At 45.4% G+C, this 17,783-nt stretch overlaps 2 protein-coding genes across 3 annotated transcripts; both read left to right on the forward strand.

The window, feature by feature from the left end:
- Nucleotides 1–829: 829 nt before the first annotated feature.
- On the forward strand, nucleotides 830–13,495 carry LOC121996890 (3-hydroxyisobutyryl-CoA hydrolase 1-like). Of its 2 annotated transcripts, XM_042551053.1 has the most exons (4): nucleotides 830–955; nucleotides 12,663–12,743; nucleotides 13,123–13,191; nucleotides 13,328–13,495. In XM_042551053.1, exons 1-4 carry the CDS (start codon nucleotides 917–919, stop codon nucleotides 13,466–13,468), a joined length of 330 nt encoding a protein of 109 aa, XP_042406987.1. In that variant the 5' UTR covers nucleotides 830–916; the 3' UTR covers nucleotides 13,469–13,495. The 2 variants fall into 2 exon arrangements, with proteins under 2 accessions (XP_042406987.1, XP_042406988.1); XM_042551054.1 differs by lacking the exon at nucleotides 12,663–12,743 and having other exon boundaries at nucleotides 854–955.
- Nucleotides 13,496–13,499: 4 nt separating this feature from the next.
- On the forward strand, nucleotides 13,500–15,463 carry LOC121995021 (probable 3-hydroxyisobutyryl-CoA hydrolase 3; the record flags this gene model as incomplete). Its single annotated transcript, XM_042548877.1, has 10 exons — nucleotides 13,500–13,580; nucleotides 13,663–13,746; nucleotides 13,814–13,898; nucleotides 13,988–14,073; nucleotides 14,181–14,302; nucleotides 14,418–14,478; nucleotides 14,595–14,693; nucleotides 14,819–14,920; nucleotides 15,010–15,051; nucleotides 15,165–15,463. Coding segments are annotated over 10 exons (903 nt in total), but the record flags the coding sequence as incomplete, so codon positions are not given.
- Between the last annotated feature and the right edge of the window lie 2,320 nt (nucleotides 15,464–17,783).

Consider the following 17,783-nt stretch of genomic DNA (forward strand, 5'->3'; position numbering starts at 1 on the left):
TGTAGCAAAAGATAATTATGCTCATCCTATGTGTCCCTTATAGCCTGTCTCTAGATTATGTGAAAGGAGATAAATTATGAAGTCAACTTAAAATTGACCATCAAATGATTAGGAGTAGGAGGAATTCATTATGCTAGACTTTATAATGAACGTGTGATAAATGTTCTCAGGTCTTTGCAAATATGAAAGTGAAATCTCAAAATTGGCCATACAGAAGGAAAAAAAAAACATTTGTACTTGGTAAACATTTTATAAATGATAAATGTATAAGTGGGGATATGATTTCTGATTAGGTATCCCTAACTGTTTTGATAGATAAGTAAAGATTTTATAAATGATCATTTCTAAGCGGTTTAAGAATGACATTTTTTTTCTTCTAAATCAACCGTGAGAGAAGCACGTTTTAATGCAGATTTACATGTTTCTTGCTTTACCGATTGCTTAGTCTCCGCATCTTGTCTATCCAACAACCTTTTTCTAAAGCTCATAGGGCAATGGTGTAGTGGTTAGGTACTTCAACGGTTTACTTAAGGCCTAAGATTTGAATCTCAATTATGATATATTACAAGACATTTTCCTCCCATGGATGACAAACCCAAAAACGCTGGTTGCTTTGGATAAATAGCTGTGTGTATTTTTCAATTTACTCTGATGATCGATGGAAAATTTAAATGAAACTTTTAAGAATTAGTTAATTCAAAGACCTCGATATATCAAGATTATATAAAAAAAACCTTCAAGTTTTATCACATGGAGCACGCATTCATTTCAGAGACACATGTTAAACTTGACCATGTGCAGTACTACCAAACTTGAGGGCCTTTAATTCCCTCTATAAAACGCGATCATCATCACCTTTACTAACACAATATAGACACTGCACGACCTTTTTTCTCGTTTGCTTTGTTGAGTAGACATGGCTCCAAATAGGCCTTCAAATTACGAGGATGATCAGGTATATATATTGTTATCTGCAACTTCATTTCTTTTTTCTTGTTTTGGCCCTCGATTAGCAGCTTGAATGAGTGTTAAGCATGTAATTTTAGATTGCAAGGAGCTAGGAGAACCACTGTATGCTACTGCTGTTCTAATACTGCATAAATTAGATGAGATGCACTGCTGGACATGTCTCCACAAACTAAACTAAACTAAATTTGTTTGTTTAATTTCATAGAAAAATGGTTTAATCTTTATCCAGCTTTTCTTTTGTCCAAAAAAATAAAGTAAAAAAATATCATTGTATAAGAAAATTTCTATATACTTCTTTTTGATCTTTTCTTCTGTCTTAGAAAACAATGTGTTAGTGTTGTTATAATTGTGTTTTGTTGCTTAGTAAATATGAATTAACAGGGGTTAAATTTAAACAACAGAATGTTAGTTTTGTTGAATTGTGTTTTGAGCAAAACATATTCTCCATTTTCAACGCTTAACAAATTTAAAAAACAATATAAATATGTTTATTTAAATAAAAATTAATATAATAAAAAATAAATATTGTGACGAAAAAGTTCTACCCAACTTTGCAAATCTGATCCAATATACAGTGGTGTCCCTTTAAGTCTACCTAACTTTGCGAATCTGACGTAAAGTGATTATCCTTTGTATAGTATCTCTAATAGCAATACTAAGTAGATTATTGTCCCTGGGCATGGTATGATGGTAAGAAATAGGTCGGACTCTCATGCAATGAGAATTCAAATCTCTCACAAGATATATCATACATCCATGCCATAGTATTCGAATCACTCATGATGTTGGACTGTCTGCCGAGACCTACTTATGCTTTTCAAATTTATCCTGATGATCGGTATAAAATTTTCATAGAGTTGAACGAGTCACCTTCATGATTAGTCAATATAAAAAATTAGATACTTGATCATTACTGATCCTGTCCGAACGCTGAATCAACAGACGTTGGGCACGTGTCGCTCTCCGAACTGCTGACGTAGATCTCCGACTGGTCGTACGAACCTCCGGCGAACCTGCAAGGAAGTCGGGCCGGGAAGAGGTTCCCGGCGACGACCCTCCGACGCTCAAGTCAGGCAAGCGGACAACAAAGAAGTGGCTCTCAATATCGGATTATATAAAGCTGTGAAGAGGCTCTCGCACACATACCGAGGCGAATACGTGTCCTCTGTCCATACCTCAGTATGGGCTTGTCAGAAGAGCTTACCTGACACCATACTGCTACAGTCCGAGTACATCTCTGATGGGACAGCGGAATCCTCTGTCATAAGATCCTGCGTATGGCCTGGTCGTTGAACATACCCGCTGTCAGAAGGTGTTCCCTTGTCCTTTTGTCCCTTCTTACCCCATGTCGAACGTCCGGCCGGTCGGCCGTCCCCTCACGTCCGGACGATCGTATGTGCTGGTCCGCTCGGGAGATTCCCGGTCGTGTGCTCTGCCGACTGTTCACAGTAATGCTACTTTATGCCTTCGGCCGAGTGGGCTCCCCGATCGGCCTGGCGACCTTGTTCCCCATGAGCATCGGAGACCCGACTCCCCGTCGGGTTGTTTGTGATTCCGCTGGGACCCCGTTCGTCCGACCGGTCTGCCCTTCTCCGGTCGGCCGTTTGACCCTTTGACTTCCACGTGGCTTTGACTTCCCTCAGAAGGGGGGGTCTCTGTTCTTACCACCGGATTACTTGCCTCCCCTTCAAGTCTAGTTGAAGGAGGTGATTAGTCCGACTGACTGGACGATTGTTTAGCCGAGCAGCTCATACAAGAAACCACCCCCCGCTCAGCCGGTGTGGAGATAAGTACGCCCTCAGTCAACGCCCCTATCCCTCGGATCTCCTCGGAATTCGCGCCAATCTCCGTCATTAAGGCCAAGCACACGCTCTGTGCCTCGATAAGGCACTTATTAAATGCTCTCCCGTGGTGGAATGCCACGTGGCATTGTTGTCGTCAGCGTACGGCGGCGGCGCCGCGGGTGATGAGACTGAGGCGGTTCGAAATGAACTGCGCGATGCGTGCTCCGATTCTCGTGACCTGGATCCGACGATGGAGGCCGCTCGGGCTGCACCCTATAAAAGTTTCGCTTTCTTCCTTCGCCGCATTCTTGCTCTTGCGTGCCTCACAACTTCTCGTTCTCAGTTCTTCGGCGACCCAGATTCTTTCCTCTCCGACGATCTTCGGTGTTCTTCCTTCGATGCTCCTCTTCGTTATAAGGCTCTCCTATTTCTCTCCTTGGTTCTAGTGTTTTCTTTGCATTTCTTTCCCAAGTTTTCGTCCTCGAGGTACTGTTTCGTTGCCATCTTCTTCCTTTCATCCTATTTCGTCTTTTTTAGTTTCATCCGCTCGTACAATGGCTAGCTCTTCCCAGCCACAAGACCAAGCCCTCGGCCCATGGTATACCACCATGGAGTCGCGCTTTGATTGGCGCGACGCCGACATTCTGATTGATAGTTTTGACATCCCCTCCGACCTTGAAATCATCCTACCCACAGATTCCGCTCGGCCACACAAACCGCCGCGCAGAGCTTTTTGTGTTTTCCGCGACCAGTTTACAGCCGGTTTGCGATTTCCGATCCATCCCTTCTTTGTAGAATTTTGCAACTTTTTTGGCATTCCGCTCGGAAGCCTAGTCCCCAATACCTTCCGCCTCCTGTGCGGCGTTGTCGTCTTATTCAAGATCCATAACATTCCCCTCCGACCGGAGGTCTTCTATTATTTCTATTACCCTAAACAGTCCGAGCCGGGCACTTACATGTTCCAGGCTCGGCCCGGTTTAGTTTTCTTCAACAAACTACCCTCTTCCAATAAGTATTGGAAAGAATTTTACTTTTATATTCGCCTTCCCGAGCGGACCCCCTTCCTAACGAAGTGGCAGATCGGACCACCATCCTCACCAGAGCTCAAAAGGTTCAAAACCCGGCCGGATTATCTCCACGCCGCCAACATGCTTGCCGGTCTGCGTTTTGACATCAACAAATTCCTTCCAGAAGGGGTTATGTACATATTCGGCTTGAGTCTGATCAGAACACCCCTCCCGAGCGGCTTCGGTAAGAATTTTACTCGTACCTTTGCCTTAATTGCTAACTGATTTTCTCCTTTTTCCCTTGCAGCTAATATTGTCATGGAGTCGGTGATGGCTGGTATTTTGAAGTGGAAGGCGGCGGCGCTCGAAGCCGCGGCGGCCAAAGAAATGGAGACGCTCGGCATCCAGTCGGTCGGCTCTAATGAGGGGGAGAGCGGGACCAATGCTGGGGAGTCGGCCGCTCAGGCTTCTCTTCCAGAGCAAGCAGCTGGCGCAACTGCTAGTCGAGAGCCTTCCGCTCGGGAGGAGGGATCGGCGCAAGAGGAAGAGCGCCCCCTCCGACAAAAGAGACGCCGGGCGGAAATGCCACGCCGCTCGGCTACTTCTGCGATCCATCCATCCGAACGGGTCACCGCCGCTTCTCGAGGCAAAGCTCCAGAGATCGAGGCAATTTCGTCTGATCGGACTCCCTCCCAACTTGACGCATCTGCGGACCCTCTTGAGGTCGTTCCGGTCAGCGTCCTTCCGCCCGCTCCCAGCCAAGTCCATCGTTCTACAATTTTGTCCCAGTTTTCTACGCCGGCTTCCGCTCCTTTTTCGGCTTCCGCCCAGACGACCCCCGGTCGGCGCCGCACCGTCCGAGTCTCCCTTCACCTCCCGACCGAAGAATTGCTGCCTGAGGCCGATCGACCCACCGCGCCCGAGCATATGATCACAATGAAGGGGCCCTTAGCCGAAATGTGGGCCGACGCTCGGGCGCGTGTGGCAATGATTCCACTCAGCAACTTGGCCAATAGCCACATGCAACAGGCCACCGGGGTAAGTGCATTTTCTGAAGTCGTTTACACATTCTTTCTGATCGGCTACTAACAATTTTTCTTTTATCAGAGATGGGTGGAGGAGATTGCTGTCTCCAATCGGCTTGCCATGGTGGATGAGGAGCTCAAAAGGCTACGGAGTTCGGGCGGCGCTCCTTCCCAAGGCCCTTCATATGCCGATCTTCAGAAGGAGCTCAAAAAGACCCAAGATCTGTTGGAAGCCGAGCGGAATAAGACGGCCGACCAGGCTCACAATCTGGCTGAACTTGATCGCGTGAATAAATCATTGGATCGCAAGATAAGCCTGGCGACCGAGCGGAAGAACACGACTATCTCTGACCTGGAGAAGAAGAATGGAAAAGCTCGAGGGCTGGAGCAAAAAGTGAGAGTTGATGGAGCAACTCGATGGAGAGAAGGCGGGCCGCTCGGCCGATGCAACTAAGCATAAGGATGAACTGCAAACTCTGCAGGAGTCCCTCGCCGCCTCCCAAGCGGTTTTCAAAGAATATCAAGAGGCTGAGCCTGGCCGAGTCGCAGCCCTGCGGCTAAACTACATCCGTTCGGCTGAATTTTGAGAGAAAGTCTGCGAACGGATGTACACTGCCTTCGACCTCGCTATGACCGCCACCACGACATATTTGAAGTCCAAGGGTCTTCTTCCCGACTCCGCTCTCATCCTGGCCGCAGATCAAGTGGCACTCCTCGACAACATCCCGAAGGACCTTTACGATTATCTAGAGTAGAAGTTTATATGTAATTCGGCCGCTCGGCCAAAATCTATCCTTTTTGTAATTCGGTCGTTTGGCTTTAATTTCTTCAATGCTATCCTTTCTTGCTTTTTCATTTATTAATCAGTATGTGTGCTAGCCGCTCGGATTACCAACTACCGTTCGTATTCCCTTAATTCTCCTTGTCATTCGCCTTTCCTCCCACCTTTCTCGTGTTCGAAAGGGATTTTTACGAAGTCTTTTGGATAGCTAGTCCGCCCGGCTGAATATATCCTGTTTTGCAAACGGGATTTCCGTCGGACATTTACGAAGTGCTTTTGGTTAGTTGACCGATCGGCCAAATTGACTTACAAAGTCCCTCTTTATGTCTTCTTCCGGCAGGAGGGTTTATAGTCGCCGGCGCGACTCTCGATTTTTAACGTCGGAGCTCGACGGTCTTCCGCTCGGAGGGTTTATAATCGCCAGCACGACTCTCGATTTTTAACGTCGGAGCTCGACGGTCTTCCGCTCGAAGGGTTTATAGTCGACGGCTCGACTCTCGATTTTTAACGTCAGAGCTCGACGGTCTTCCGCTCGGAGGGTTTATAGTCGTCGGCTCGACTCTCGATTTTTAACGTTGGAGCTCGACGGTCTTCCGCTCGGAGGGTTTATAGTCGCTGGCTCGACCCTCGATTTTTAACGTCGGAGCTCGACGGTCTTCTGCTCGGAGGGTTTATAGTCGCCGGCTTGACTCTCGATTTTTAACGTCGGAGCTCGACGGTCTTCCACTCGGAGGGTTTATAGTCGCCGACTCGACTCTCGATTTTTAACGTCGGAGCTCAACGGTCTTCCGCTCGGAGGGTTTATAGTCGCCGGCTCGACTCTCGATTTTTAACGTCGGAGCTCGACGGTCTTCAAGGCTAATGTTAACACTACCATTCGGCGGAGATATTTGTCATCTTATATCATTTTGCTTCCTGCATTACAAGGATATAGGCGACCAAAACATATATAAAATTACATCAGCGCACCTCTCACCCAGCTCGGTACGGCTGGAGATGATTCGCGCTCCATGGTCGATCCAGCCGCCATCTGTCTTCATCTTCCAAATAATAAGCATCCGAGCGGAGCTTCTCGATGACTTTGAAGGGGCCCGCCCAAGGAGCCTCCAGCTTGCCAACGTCTCCGACCGACTTTACTTTCTTCCAGACAAGGTCGCCAACCTGGAATGCTCTGGGGATTACGCGTCGGTTGTAGTTTTGCTTCATCCGTTGCCGGTACTCCATCAGCTGGACGGACGCTTTGGCTCGCTCTTCGTCGACCAAATCCAGCTCCATGTTCCTCCGCTCGGCGTTATCATCATCATAATTCTGGATCCGGACGGACTCAACTCCGACTTCGACCGGAACCACCGCTTCGCCACCATACACCAAATGGAAAGGCGTGACACCCGTTCCTTCCTTTGGGGTCATGCGGATGGCCCATAAGACGCCTGGCAGCTCATCCACCTAGCTTCCTCCCATGTGGTCCAGTCGAGCTCGAAGAATTCTGAGGATTTCTCTGTTGGTTACTTCCGCTTGGCCGTTGCTTTGTGGATACGCCACGGAAGTGAATTGTTGTTCAATGTCATAACTTTTGCACCAGTCTTCGAGCTGCTTCCCCGTAAATTGTCGTTCGTTATTAGATACGAGCCGACGAGGGATGCCGAAACGACAAATTATGTGCTGCCAGATAAACTTCTTGACCATCTGCTCGGTGATCTTGGCCAGTGGCTCGGCCTCCACCCATTTGAAAAAATAGTCGACAGCCACCAGTAGAAACTTCCGCTGACCGGTCGCCATAGGAAATGGACCCATAATATCCATTCCCCACTGGTCGAACGGACAGGATACGGTAGCTGCTTTCATTTCCTCCGCCGGTCGGTGGGAGAAGTTGTGATACTTCTGGTAGGAAAGGCACGTCGCAAAGGTCCGAGCGGCGTCTGCTTGCAAGGTTGGCCAGAAGTATCCGGCCAACAAGATCTTCTTAGCCAACGATCGTCCGCCCGGATGCCCTCCGCACGATCCTTGATGCACTTCTTGGAGGATGTATGTCGCGTCTTCCGAGCTCACACATTTCAACAGCGGACGGGAGAAAGCCTTCTTGTAGAGTTGGTCTCCAATGAGCGTGAACCGACCGGCTCTCCTCCTTAATTGCTGGGCTACTTCCCGATCGGATGGTGTTGCCCCCGACCGAAGAAATTCTATGATGGCTGTCCTCCAATCGCCCGGAAACTTGAGTCCCTCCATCCGGTCGACGTGGGCCACCAAAGATACTTGTTCAATTGGCTGCTGGATGACGACCGGCGTTATTGAACTTGTTAGTTTGGCTAACTCATCTGCCGCCTAGTTTTCCGCTCGGGGTATCTTCTGGATAATGACTTCTCTGAAGTTAGCCTTGAGCTTTTTGAAGGCTTCAGCGTAGAGCTTGAGTCGAGCGTTGTTAATCTCAAAAGTGCTAGAGAGCTGTTGAGCAGCCAATTGAGAATCTGAATGCAGCGTCACCCGGCCGGCCCCCACATGTCGGACGGCCTGTAAGCAGGCTATAAGGGCCTCATACTCGGCTTCGTTGTTTGTAGCTCTGTAATCCAGCCGGACGGATAAATGCATCCTTTCTTCTTGGGGAGAGAGTAATAGCACGCCAACCCCGCTCCCGAGCCGAGTGGACGATCCGTCCACAAATATTTTCCACATAGCTTCGGGCTCTAGCCTTTGCACTTCGGTGATAAAATCTGCCAAGGACTGCGCCTTTATCACCGAGCGGGGTTGGTACTGAATATCAAATTCGCTCAACTCCGTTGTCCATTTGATGAGCCGTCCGGACGCTTCTGGATTCAACAGCACTCTTCCCAATGGGCTATTCGTCCGGACGATGATAGTATGGGCCAAGAAATAGGGACGGAGGCGCCGAGCGGCGAGGACCAAGGCAAAAGCCAGCTTCTCGAGCCTGGTGTAGCGAGATTCTGCATCCTTTAAAATATGACTTAAGAAATACACGGGTTCTTCTCCGCTCGCCCTCACTAATACCGAGCCTACTGCTTGCTCGGTCGAAGATAAGTAAATGCAGAGCAGCTCACCCACAGCTGGCTTGGCTAGCACGAGCAAAGAGTTTAGATATGTCTTCAATTCTTCGAACGCCCGATCGCACTCCTCATCCCAATGGAACTTGGTAGCCTTACGTAAAATTTTGAAAAACGGGAGACTCCGATCGGCCGTCTTCGAGATGAATCTGGACAATGCTGTTATCCGACCGGTCAAGCATTGTACTTCTCTCAGATTTATCGGGGGCGGCATATCTTGTAATGCTTTCACCTTGCTGGGATTCGCCTCGATGCCCCACTCGGTCACTATGTAACCCAAGAAACGCCCGCCTTTTGCTCCGAACAGACACTTCTGAGGGTTCAGCTTAACTCCATACTTCCTCAGCGTTCGGAAAGTCTCCTCCATGTCTTTGAAGAGATCAGCCGATCAGACGGACTTGATGAGGATATCGTCCACGTATACTTCCAAATTACGTCCAATCTGCTCCTTGAACACTTTGTTCATCAAGCGCTGGTAAGTTGCTCCCGCGTTCTTCAGTCCGAACGGCATCACATTGTAGCAGTACGTGTCGTCGGCTGTAACGAAGCTAACCTTCTCTTGATCTTCTCGGGCGAGCGGCACTTGATGGTAGCCCTGATAGGCATCGAGCATGCATATCAACTCGCAGCCGGCTGTGGAGTCCACCAGTTGATTGATTCGGGGTAAAGGATAAAAATCCTTTGGGCATGCTTTGTTGAGATCCCAGAAATCGATGCAAACTCTCCACTTGTTGCCCGGCTTGGAGACTAGTACCACGTTCGCCAACCAGCTCGGGAACTGAACCTCGCGTATGTGGCCGGCCTCCAGGAGCTTCTCGACCTCCGCTCGGATGACGGCATTTTGTTCGGCGCTGAAGTCCCTCTTCCTTTGCTTCACCGGCCGAACATCCGGTCGGACGTGGAGCTCGTGCTGCGCTATACTCGGCGAAATTCCGGGCAGCTCATGCGTCGACCAAACGAAGGCATCACAGTTTCTCTGGAGGTATTTGATCACTTACTCTTTCTGGCTCGCCTCCAGATCGGTAGCAATGAATGTGGTAGCCTCCGATCGGATTGGGTGAATTTGCACTTCCTCTTTTTCTTCATAAACCAAAGAGGGTGGTTTTTCGGTTATAGCGTTCACCTCGATCCGTGGCATCTTCCGGGCGGCATTAGCTTTAGCTCGGACCATCTCGACGTAGCATCACCGAGCCGCCAGCTGGTCTCCTCATACTTCTCCCACTTTATCTTCCACCGGGAACTTGATTTTCTGGTGGAAGGTGGAGACGGCCGCTCGGAACTCGCTGAGCGCCGATCGCCCCAAGATAACATTGTATGCTGAGGGAGAGTCGACAACGACGAAGTTTGCAGTACGTGTCCTTCTGAGCAGCTCCTCTCCCAGCGAGATAGCTAGTTGGACCTGTCCGACCGGCAGAACTTCATTGCCCGTAAACCCATAGAGGGGGGTTGTCATGGGCAGCAGCTCGGCTCGATCAATTTGTAGTTGGTCAAAGGCCTTTTTGAATATGATATTGACCGAGCTTCCTGTATCAATGATAACGCGGTGAATAGTGTAGTTGGCTATTACCGCTTTGATGAGGAGAGCGTCGTCATGTGGCACTTCGACTCCCTCCAAGTCCCTGGGCCCGAAACTGATTTCGGGCCCGCTCGCCCGCTCTTGGCTGCAGCCGACCGCATGGATCTGAAGTTGTCTTACGCTCGCCTTCCTTGCTCTGTTTGAGTCACCGCCGGTCGGCCCCCCCAGCAATGATGTTGATTTCGCCTCGGGAAGTGTTACTTCTATTTTCTTCTTCCCGAGCAGATGGCCTAGGCTGCTCCCTAGACCTCCTGGGATTGTCCTCACGCCTCGGAGTATGATGTCGCTTGGGCATTTGTCTCTGCCGCCTGTCGGATATCATCCGATCGGCCTCGCGAGGGCGCTGTTGCCTGTCGGATGATGGCGATCGACGGTGGCCACCTCGAGGCACGGGGTGGGCGATCAAGGGGAGGCTTCGGCAGTCTCTTGTATTATGCGTGTCTGTCCGGTGAAATGAGCAAAACATTGGGGTCCATACCTTCTTTTTAGGTTTGGGCCGCTCGGCAGACACTTCTTGAATGGCGTGGGATCTTCCATGTTGCTGGGGGCGGGATGCTTCAGCTCGCGGTCTTCTAGGCGGCTGATGAGCAGTCTGCGGCTTCCGCTCGGCATGGGGCGCCCGTTCGGTTGGAGTTTCCTTCCTTCGGGCCGCTTGGGCTTCCTCCACATTGATGTATTCATTGGCCCGGTGTAGCATATGATCGTAGTCTCTGGGCGGCTTTCGAATGAGCGAGCGGAAGAAGTCCTCGTCCACGAGGCCTTGCGTGAACGCATTCATCATCGTTTCTGAGGTGGTCGTTGGAATGTCCATAGCCACCTGGTTGAATCCCTGAATATAAGCTCTGAGCGATTCTCTGGGCTCTTGCTTGATGGCGAACAGGCTGACACTTGTCTTCTGATAACGCCGACTGCTTGCAAAGTGGTGGAGGAAGGCCGTGCGGAAGTCTTTGAAACTGGTGATGGATCCGTCCGGCAGCCTCTGAAACCACCGTTGAGCTGATCCCGAGAGGGTGGTAAGAAAAACCCGACACTTCACTCCATCGGTGTACTGATGAAGGGTAGCTGTGTTGTCGAACTTACCCAAATGATCGTCCGGGTCGGTGGTTCCGTTGTATTCACCGATCGCGGGGGGCACATATTGCTTTGGCGGAGGGTCCCGCAGGATGGCCTCTGAGAATTGACGGTTGATCCGCTCAGGGGAGACGTCCGCTCGGGAGGCCTTGCCTTTTCTGATATCTCGTATTGGTACTTCATCTGATGAGGATCCTCGATCACGATTAATTGCTGCGGCTTCAGGAGGCGTGCAGAATAGGGCCCGATGAAATGGAACCGTGGCATGCGGTGCTTCCGCTCGGCCCCCTGATGCTGATGTCGCTTGCTGCTCAATCCGCTCGGCTTGCGACTTCTGCCTTTGTTGTTCCACAAACTTAGCTGCTCTTGTCTCGATCAGAGCGTCGAGCTCCTCTGTGGAGAGCATCACTGAGTGCGGTCGTCTAACTTCATCCATTGCTTCCGATCGGATGCAGGAGCGTTCCCATAGACGGCGCCAAATTGATCTTGTCCGAATGCTGAATCAACAGACGCTGGGCACGTGTCGCTCTCCGAACTGCTGACGTAGATCTCCGACTGGTCGTACGAACCTCCGGTGAACCTGCAAGGAAGTCGGGCCGGGAAGGGGTTCCCGGCGACGACCCTCCGACGCTCAAGTCAGGCAAGCAGACAATAAAGAAGTGGCTCTCAATATCGGAGAATGCGTAACTCAGGCGAAGTGTGAGGTCCTTTATATAGAGCTGTGAAGAGGCTCTCGCACACATACCGAGGCGAATACGTGTCCTCTGTCCATACCTCAGTATGAGCTTGTCAGAAGAGCTTACCTGACACCATACTACTACAGTCTGAGCACATCTCTGATGGGACAGCGGAACCCTCTGCCATAAGATCCTGCGTATGACCTGATCGTTGAACATACCCGCTGTCAGAAGGTATTCCCTTGTCCTTTTGTCCCTTCTTACCCCATGCCGAACGTCCGGCCGGTCGGTCGTCCCCTCAAGTCCGGGCGGTCGTATGTGCTGGTCCGCTCGGGATATTCCCGGTCGTGTGCTCTGCCGACTGTTCATAGTAATGCTACTTTATGCCTTCGGCCGAGTGAGCTCCCCGATCGGCCCGGCGACCCTGTTCCCCATGAACATCGGAGACCCGACTCCCCGTCGGGTTGTTTGTGATTCCGCTGGGACCCCGTTCGTCCGACCGATCTCCCCTTCTCCGGTCGGCCGTTTGACCCTTTGACTTCCACGTGACTTTAACTTCCCTCGGAAGGCAGGGTCTCTGTTCTTACCACCGGATCAATTACATATACAAGGATAAGAAAATTAGCAATAAATTAAAGGATTAATTCCCTTGATTATTATTGAATATTTTTAGATTTATTTCAAATTTCTAACCTTTTGTTTCTAATTTTTGCAAGGTTTTGGTGGAAGGAAACTCTCATGTGAAGACAGTGATATTAAATAGGCCCCTAAAATTGAATGCCCTGAACTATCAAATGGTTCGTTCATCCTTAGTCTCAATTATACAAGCCATTTAAAAATATTATTTTTGATAAATTACATGCCATTATTAATGTTTTAAAATTAAGCCAAACAAATCAATTAAAAGTTTGATTTCTTTATTTCCATCCAATTTAAAACATTTAGAAGCATTCCATTTATAAGTTGCCCAAGAGTTAGTACCTACAGTTTATAGAATTCCAAATACCGTTACATATATATAAAACCATTTTAAAGATAAATTTACTTATTTACTCTTACATTTACTACTGGTAATAAATATTTCATTGTTATTATATTTTTCTTTTTTGCTTTTAATTTTCGATTCATGTTAAATTAGGTTTCTGATTTCTATTAAAAACAAATCTTGTTTTCGAGGTTTTGCAATTGTCGGAGGAGTTCCAGAAGTTGGAAAATGATCCTGCTGTTGGGTTGGTAATTGTAAAGGTACATACAGATTACATGCAATCAATTGCCTTACATAAACTTTCAACTTCTTTTATGAAGAAAATATTATTATTCTCCGGATCAAATTCACTATTTATAAGTGTCTCATTCACGAATATTTCATCATGGATTGAAGGCAAATGGAAAAGTATTTTGTGTGGGAGGAGATGTTATTGAATGCTATCGTTACTCGCTCACAGGTATTATTCAAAACGGTTATATTAATTATCTGGAAGCTTATGTGATATTGTATTATTCATTTTTATCTGAAATTTGATACGAGCAACTAATTGTTAACCTAAATATGAGGTGAGTGGGCACTGGCAGTTAAAATTTATCAAAAGCAAATCACCTTGGACTACCTAGTGGCAACATACATTAAGCCCGTGGTCAGTTGATCATATCATATATAACAATAGAATTACTGAAACAATACATTAAGCCCGTGGTCAAGCACATTTCTACTTGAAGGTTTTCCTGATCAATGGGGCAGTGATGGGAGGTGGTGCTGGACTTTCTATGAACGCAAGCTACCGAGTCGTTACCGAAAATACGGTATGATCAATCGGCCATTTATGCTAACATTTGTAGTTTTGAACATGTGCTTTGTATTTGCTTTTAGGTCTTTGCAATGCCAGAAGCAGCTATAGGACATTATCCGGATGTTGGAGCATCTTATTTTCTTTCTAAGCTTCCTGGCTTCTTAGGTTACTACTTAGTTAACAACTCTATGATTACATATGTGATTATATTGAGAATATATTATGATCTTTAGACTTTGTAATTGTTCATTTAGGGGAATATCTTGGCCTTACTGGTGCAAGACTGAATGGTGTTGAGATGGTAGCATGTGGACTTGCCACTCACTTTGTTCCTTCAAAAGTATTGTTTCTTGTTTTACCAATTTAGAATTTTTTTTTCTTTAACAAAATTCAGAATCTATTTTGAACATCAATGTTCTTCCACTATTATTTCTAACCAATGAATAGAATTTACTTTTGTTGGAGAAATCATTGCATGAGATGGATGTTGCTGAACCAAATACAATCCAGGGAATTATTAACAAATATACTCATCAAGTGCAATTGAAAGAAGACAGTGTTCTTCATAGGTGACCTATACATCAATACATACACAATTTTTCTTTCTTTCTATATATATATATATATATATATATATATATATATACACACACTCAACATCTTTCTATTCATATCATTTTGTAGGCTTAACTTCATCGACCACTTTTTCTCAAAACAAACAGTAGAAGAAATCTTATCTTCTTTGGTAAGAATACAACCCAACACATGTATGCATGTATATGTTTGTATATATACCTTGTTAATTGAGTCATCATTTAAATAAAGATATGTATTCATTACTTCCTATTTATGATTGTTTAGGAACATGAGAATACAACTTTGAAAGAGGAGTGGATTACTAAGTCAATAAGATCAATGAAGGCAGTATCACCAATAAATCTTAAGATCTTCCTTATGTCGGTAAATTATCTATATCTTTCTTTTCTTTTCTTTTAAGAGTTTATTTACTTGATAGAGAGGAAAGGACAAGTGATATAAAAGATACATATAAATATGTAATTGGATATCTCTTATCTTATTCATAGATTAGGAAAGGTCGATTTGAACCACTAGAAGACTGCCTAACTCGAGAAAGTAGAATATCTAGTCATATTCTTCGACGAACAGTGTCGAACGACTTCCTTGCGGTATTCGCTAATTTACCTTTACTTGGATAGAGTTTATTGCTTTTTTATCTCATTTTTGAAAATAAATGCTGATATATTGTTGAATGTAGGGTATTAAGGCAACAATATTGGAGAAAAATTACAAACCAAAGGTAAGATATATACATACACAAGTTGTACCAAAATGCTTCTAAATAACTTTTGCATATATTTTTGTTTCTTTTCATATTAAATTCTTCTATCAATTTGTTATCATACTTGACAGTGGGAGCCTTCGAAATTGGAACTGATTAGCAATGATATGGTGGAGACATATCTGACAAAGATACCTGAGAATGAAGGCTGGAAAGAACTCCAACTTAATCCTAGAGACATGCGTGAGAAGGCACCCAGAGCTAAACTCTAATGTCTCGTTTACTTGAACAGAAATAAAAGGAATGAAAATAAGCAAGTAAATGACAGATGGTTTTTATCTGTATTGTTGTCGTTTGAATAAAATGTGCAATGACAGACAATGACTGTTATTCATTTATCTGCAACAAAGAGTTCAGAAAGAGCACCAAAGACCCAAGGATTAATTTCAGCAGATGAGCTAATTAATATAGGCATAATTAGATGTAGGATCGGTGAGATTTACTTGGTTCCCAACCTCCCAAGATCAGTACATTCAAGGCCTGCGCACTTAAGCGCGAGTCCACTAGTGGTTTCCTTTTCGGAGACGGAGAGACCTGTCTTATAATTTATCAAATATAAGAATAAAAGAATGATAAAGTAAATACATCTTGTAATAAAAGAAATACAAATAAAAACTTTGCTGAGCTGATCCGAAAGTCCTGAGCACAGCGCACCTTTCCTAGAACCCCGGTAGCAAAGCTTCATAACATAGCCTCCCTTTTGAGCACACGGAATATAAGTAGTAGAAGAAGCGATATGTTGAGCGTAGAACCTTTATCTCCTTTTATAAAGTTGGATCAGATCCTTATCTGGATCAACTCTTATTTGGATGAAGTTATATCTCGATGAAGCATATCTGGATAAAGCAATATATGGATCAAGTTTTATCTGTATCCACAACATCTGACTTATCCTTATCCTCATCCAAATTATAAAGATAAATCAGATCTTTTACCACATCGTCTTTTATATCAACATTTCATGACTCAGCTATTTGGACCAAGCCCAGTCGATCTACCAAATCGTTGGTTCAGTCTATTGAATCGGTTTGGGTCCGGTTCAACCCGAGTCAAGTTCGGTTCATCCATTTGTGTTTGTCTTCTCTTTGTTTTGATTCCAATTTTAGGTTTCTATAAAACAACCAAACATACACAAACAGGCAACCTTAGCCTTCATCCTGTAAATCTACTTGACCTAATAGGCTTACCTTTTACTTAGAGGTCTCTCCTCCAAGTCTACCACCTAAGGGTCAATCTCATAGGATCAAGCCGCACTCTTGTAAGTCTACCCGACCTACTACGCTTACCTTTTGCTTAGAGGTCCCTCCTCCAAGTCAACCACCTAAGGGTCAATCCTTTAGGATCAAGCTGCACTCTTGTAAGTCTACCTGACCTACTAGGCTTCATGCTTGGACTGTATCCAAGACTTTACCATTAACTAGAGTTACCTCCCCCTAGGATTTTCACCACTTAACTTCACTCACTAGGGTCTAGCTTCACTCACTAGGACTTCCACCACCTCAGGTTCCTCCCCCTACAATTTTCACCACTTAGCTTCACTCACTAGGACTTAGCTTTACTCACTAGGACTTACCCTTGTCTAACTAAGTTAGGACTTTTGCTAGTTATCTAGTTCTGACTAGACTTCTTTCTTCCAAATATTAAGTCTTGTTTGGATAAACCCTTGGTCAAATTGACCATACTTACGTATATTGTCCAACATCAAAACTCTTAAGGTTGATTGCACAAACAATCTCCCCGTTTTTTATGTTTGACAATTTTCTTAAGTTAGGTATTTGGTCTTTAGGGTTTTATACCAAAGTTGGGAGTCAAAATATTTTTAAATTTAAGGTTACTCTCCCCCTTTGACATACATCAAACAGATTACCTAAGGTTCCCTTGGTTTTGCACTAACAATTTAAAAAATACTTTGAGAAATCTTTGTGAAAGTATATATTTTCAAACATTATTTTTGAAATAGGATCATTTTTAAAAATATCACTTTAAAATTATAGTTAAAAAATGATTGTCAAAAAGTTTTCAAACATAGTTTTAAGGAATTTTAAAAATTAACTTTGAAAAAATTTTAAAAACTATATTTGATCTTTCAATTAGGACTCCCCCTCAATTTGACACTTTCCTAGGACCTTGTTAACCACAAGGAATATATCCTATGTGTCTTAGAGGTTGATCTGAATTAAAAGATTAGTTAAAATAAATTTTTCAAGACATAAATTTTTAAAATAGTGTTTCAAAAGATTTTTTTAAAAAATTTAAGAAAAGAATTTCTAGATTTTAAGAAAACATTTCTAGATTTTTCACATATCTCCACAATGGCATGATATTGTCCACTTTGGGTCTAGGCTCTCATGGCTTTGCTCTTGGGCTCTCCCTAAAAGGTTTCATTTCAATGGAGATATCCTACATCCTTTTAAACCCATGATTTTTATCAAATCTTTCTAATGTGAGACTTTAATTGAATCCGAATAATCCTCCCCTCAAATGAAGGAACACAATTACTCTCATGGTCCAGACTTTCCCGCGAACATCCGGTTACCTTGATCTGCTCTGGGCCTCCACGCAAGCATCAATATCTGGTCACCTTGACCTGCTTCAGGTCTCCCCATGAGTATTCGGTCACCTTGACATACTTCGGGCCTTCTTGCAAGCATCCGATCACCCTGACCTACTCGTCTCCCAGCAAGTATCCA

The sequence above is a fragment of the Zingiber officinale genome, chromosome 6A, assembly GCF_018446385.1.
Source record: "Zingiber officinale cultivar Zhangliang chromosome 6A, Zo_v1.1, whole genome shotgun sequence".
Classification (NCBI taxonomy): domain Eukaryota; kingdom Viridiplantae; phylum Streptophyta; class Magnoliopsida; order Zingiberales; family Zingiberaceae; genus Zingiber; species Zingiber officinale.

Coding starts and splice junctions, on each gene's coding strand:
- LOC121996890 (XM_042551053.1), top strand. CDS start 917: ATGGCTCCAAATAGGCCTTCAAATTACGAGGATGATCAG. Junction 12,744..13,122: donor ATGCCCTGAACTATCAAATG/GTTCGTTCATCC, acceptor CTTGTTTTCGAG/GTTTTGCAATTGTCGGAGGA. Junction 13,192..13,327: donor TTGGGTTGGTAATTGTAAAG/GTACATACAGAT, acceptor CATGGATTGAAG/GCAAATGGAAAAGTATTTTG.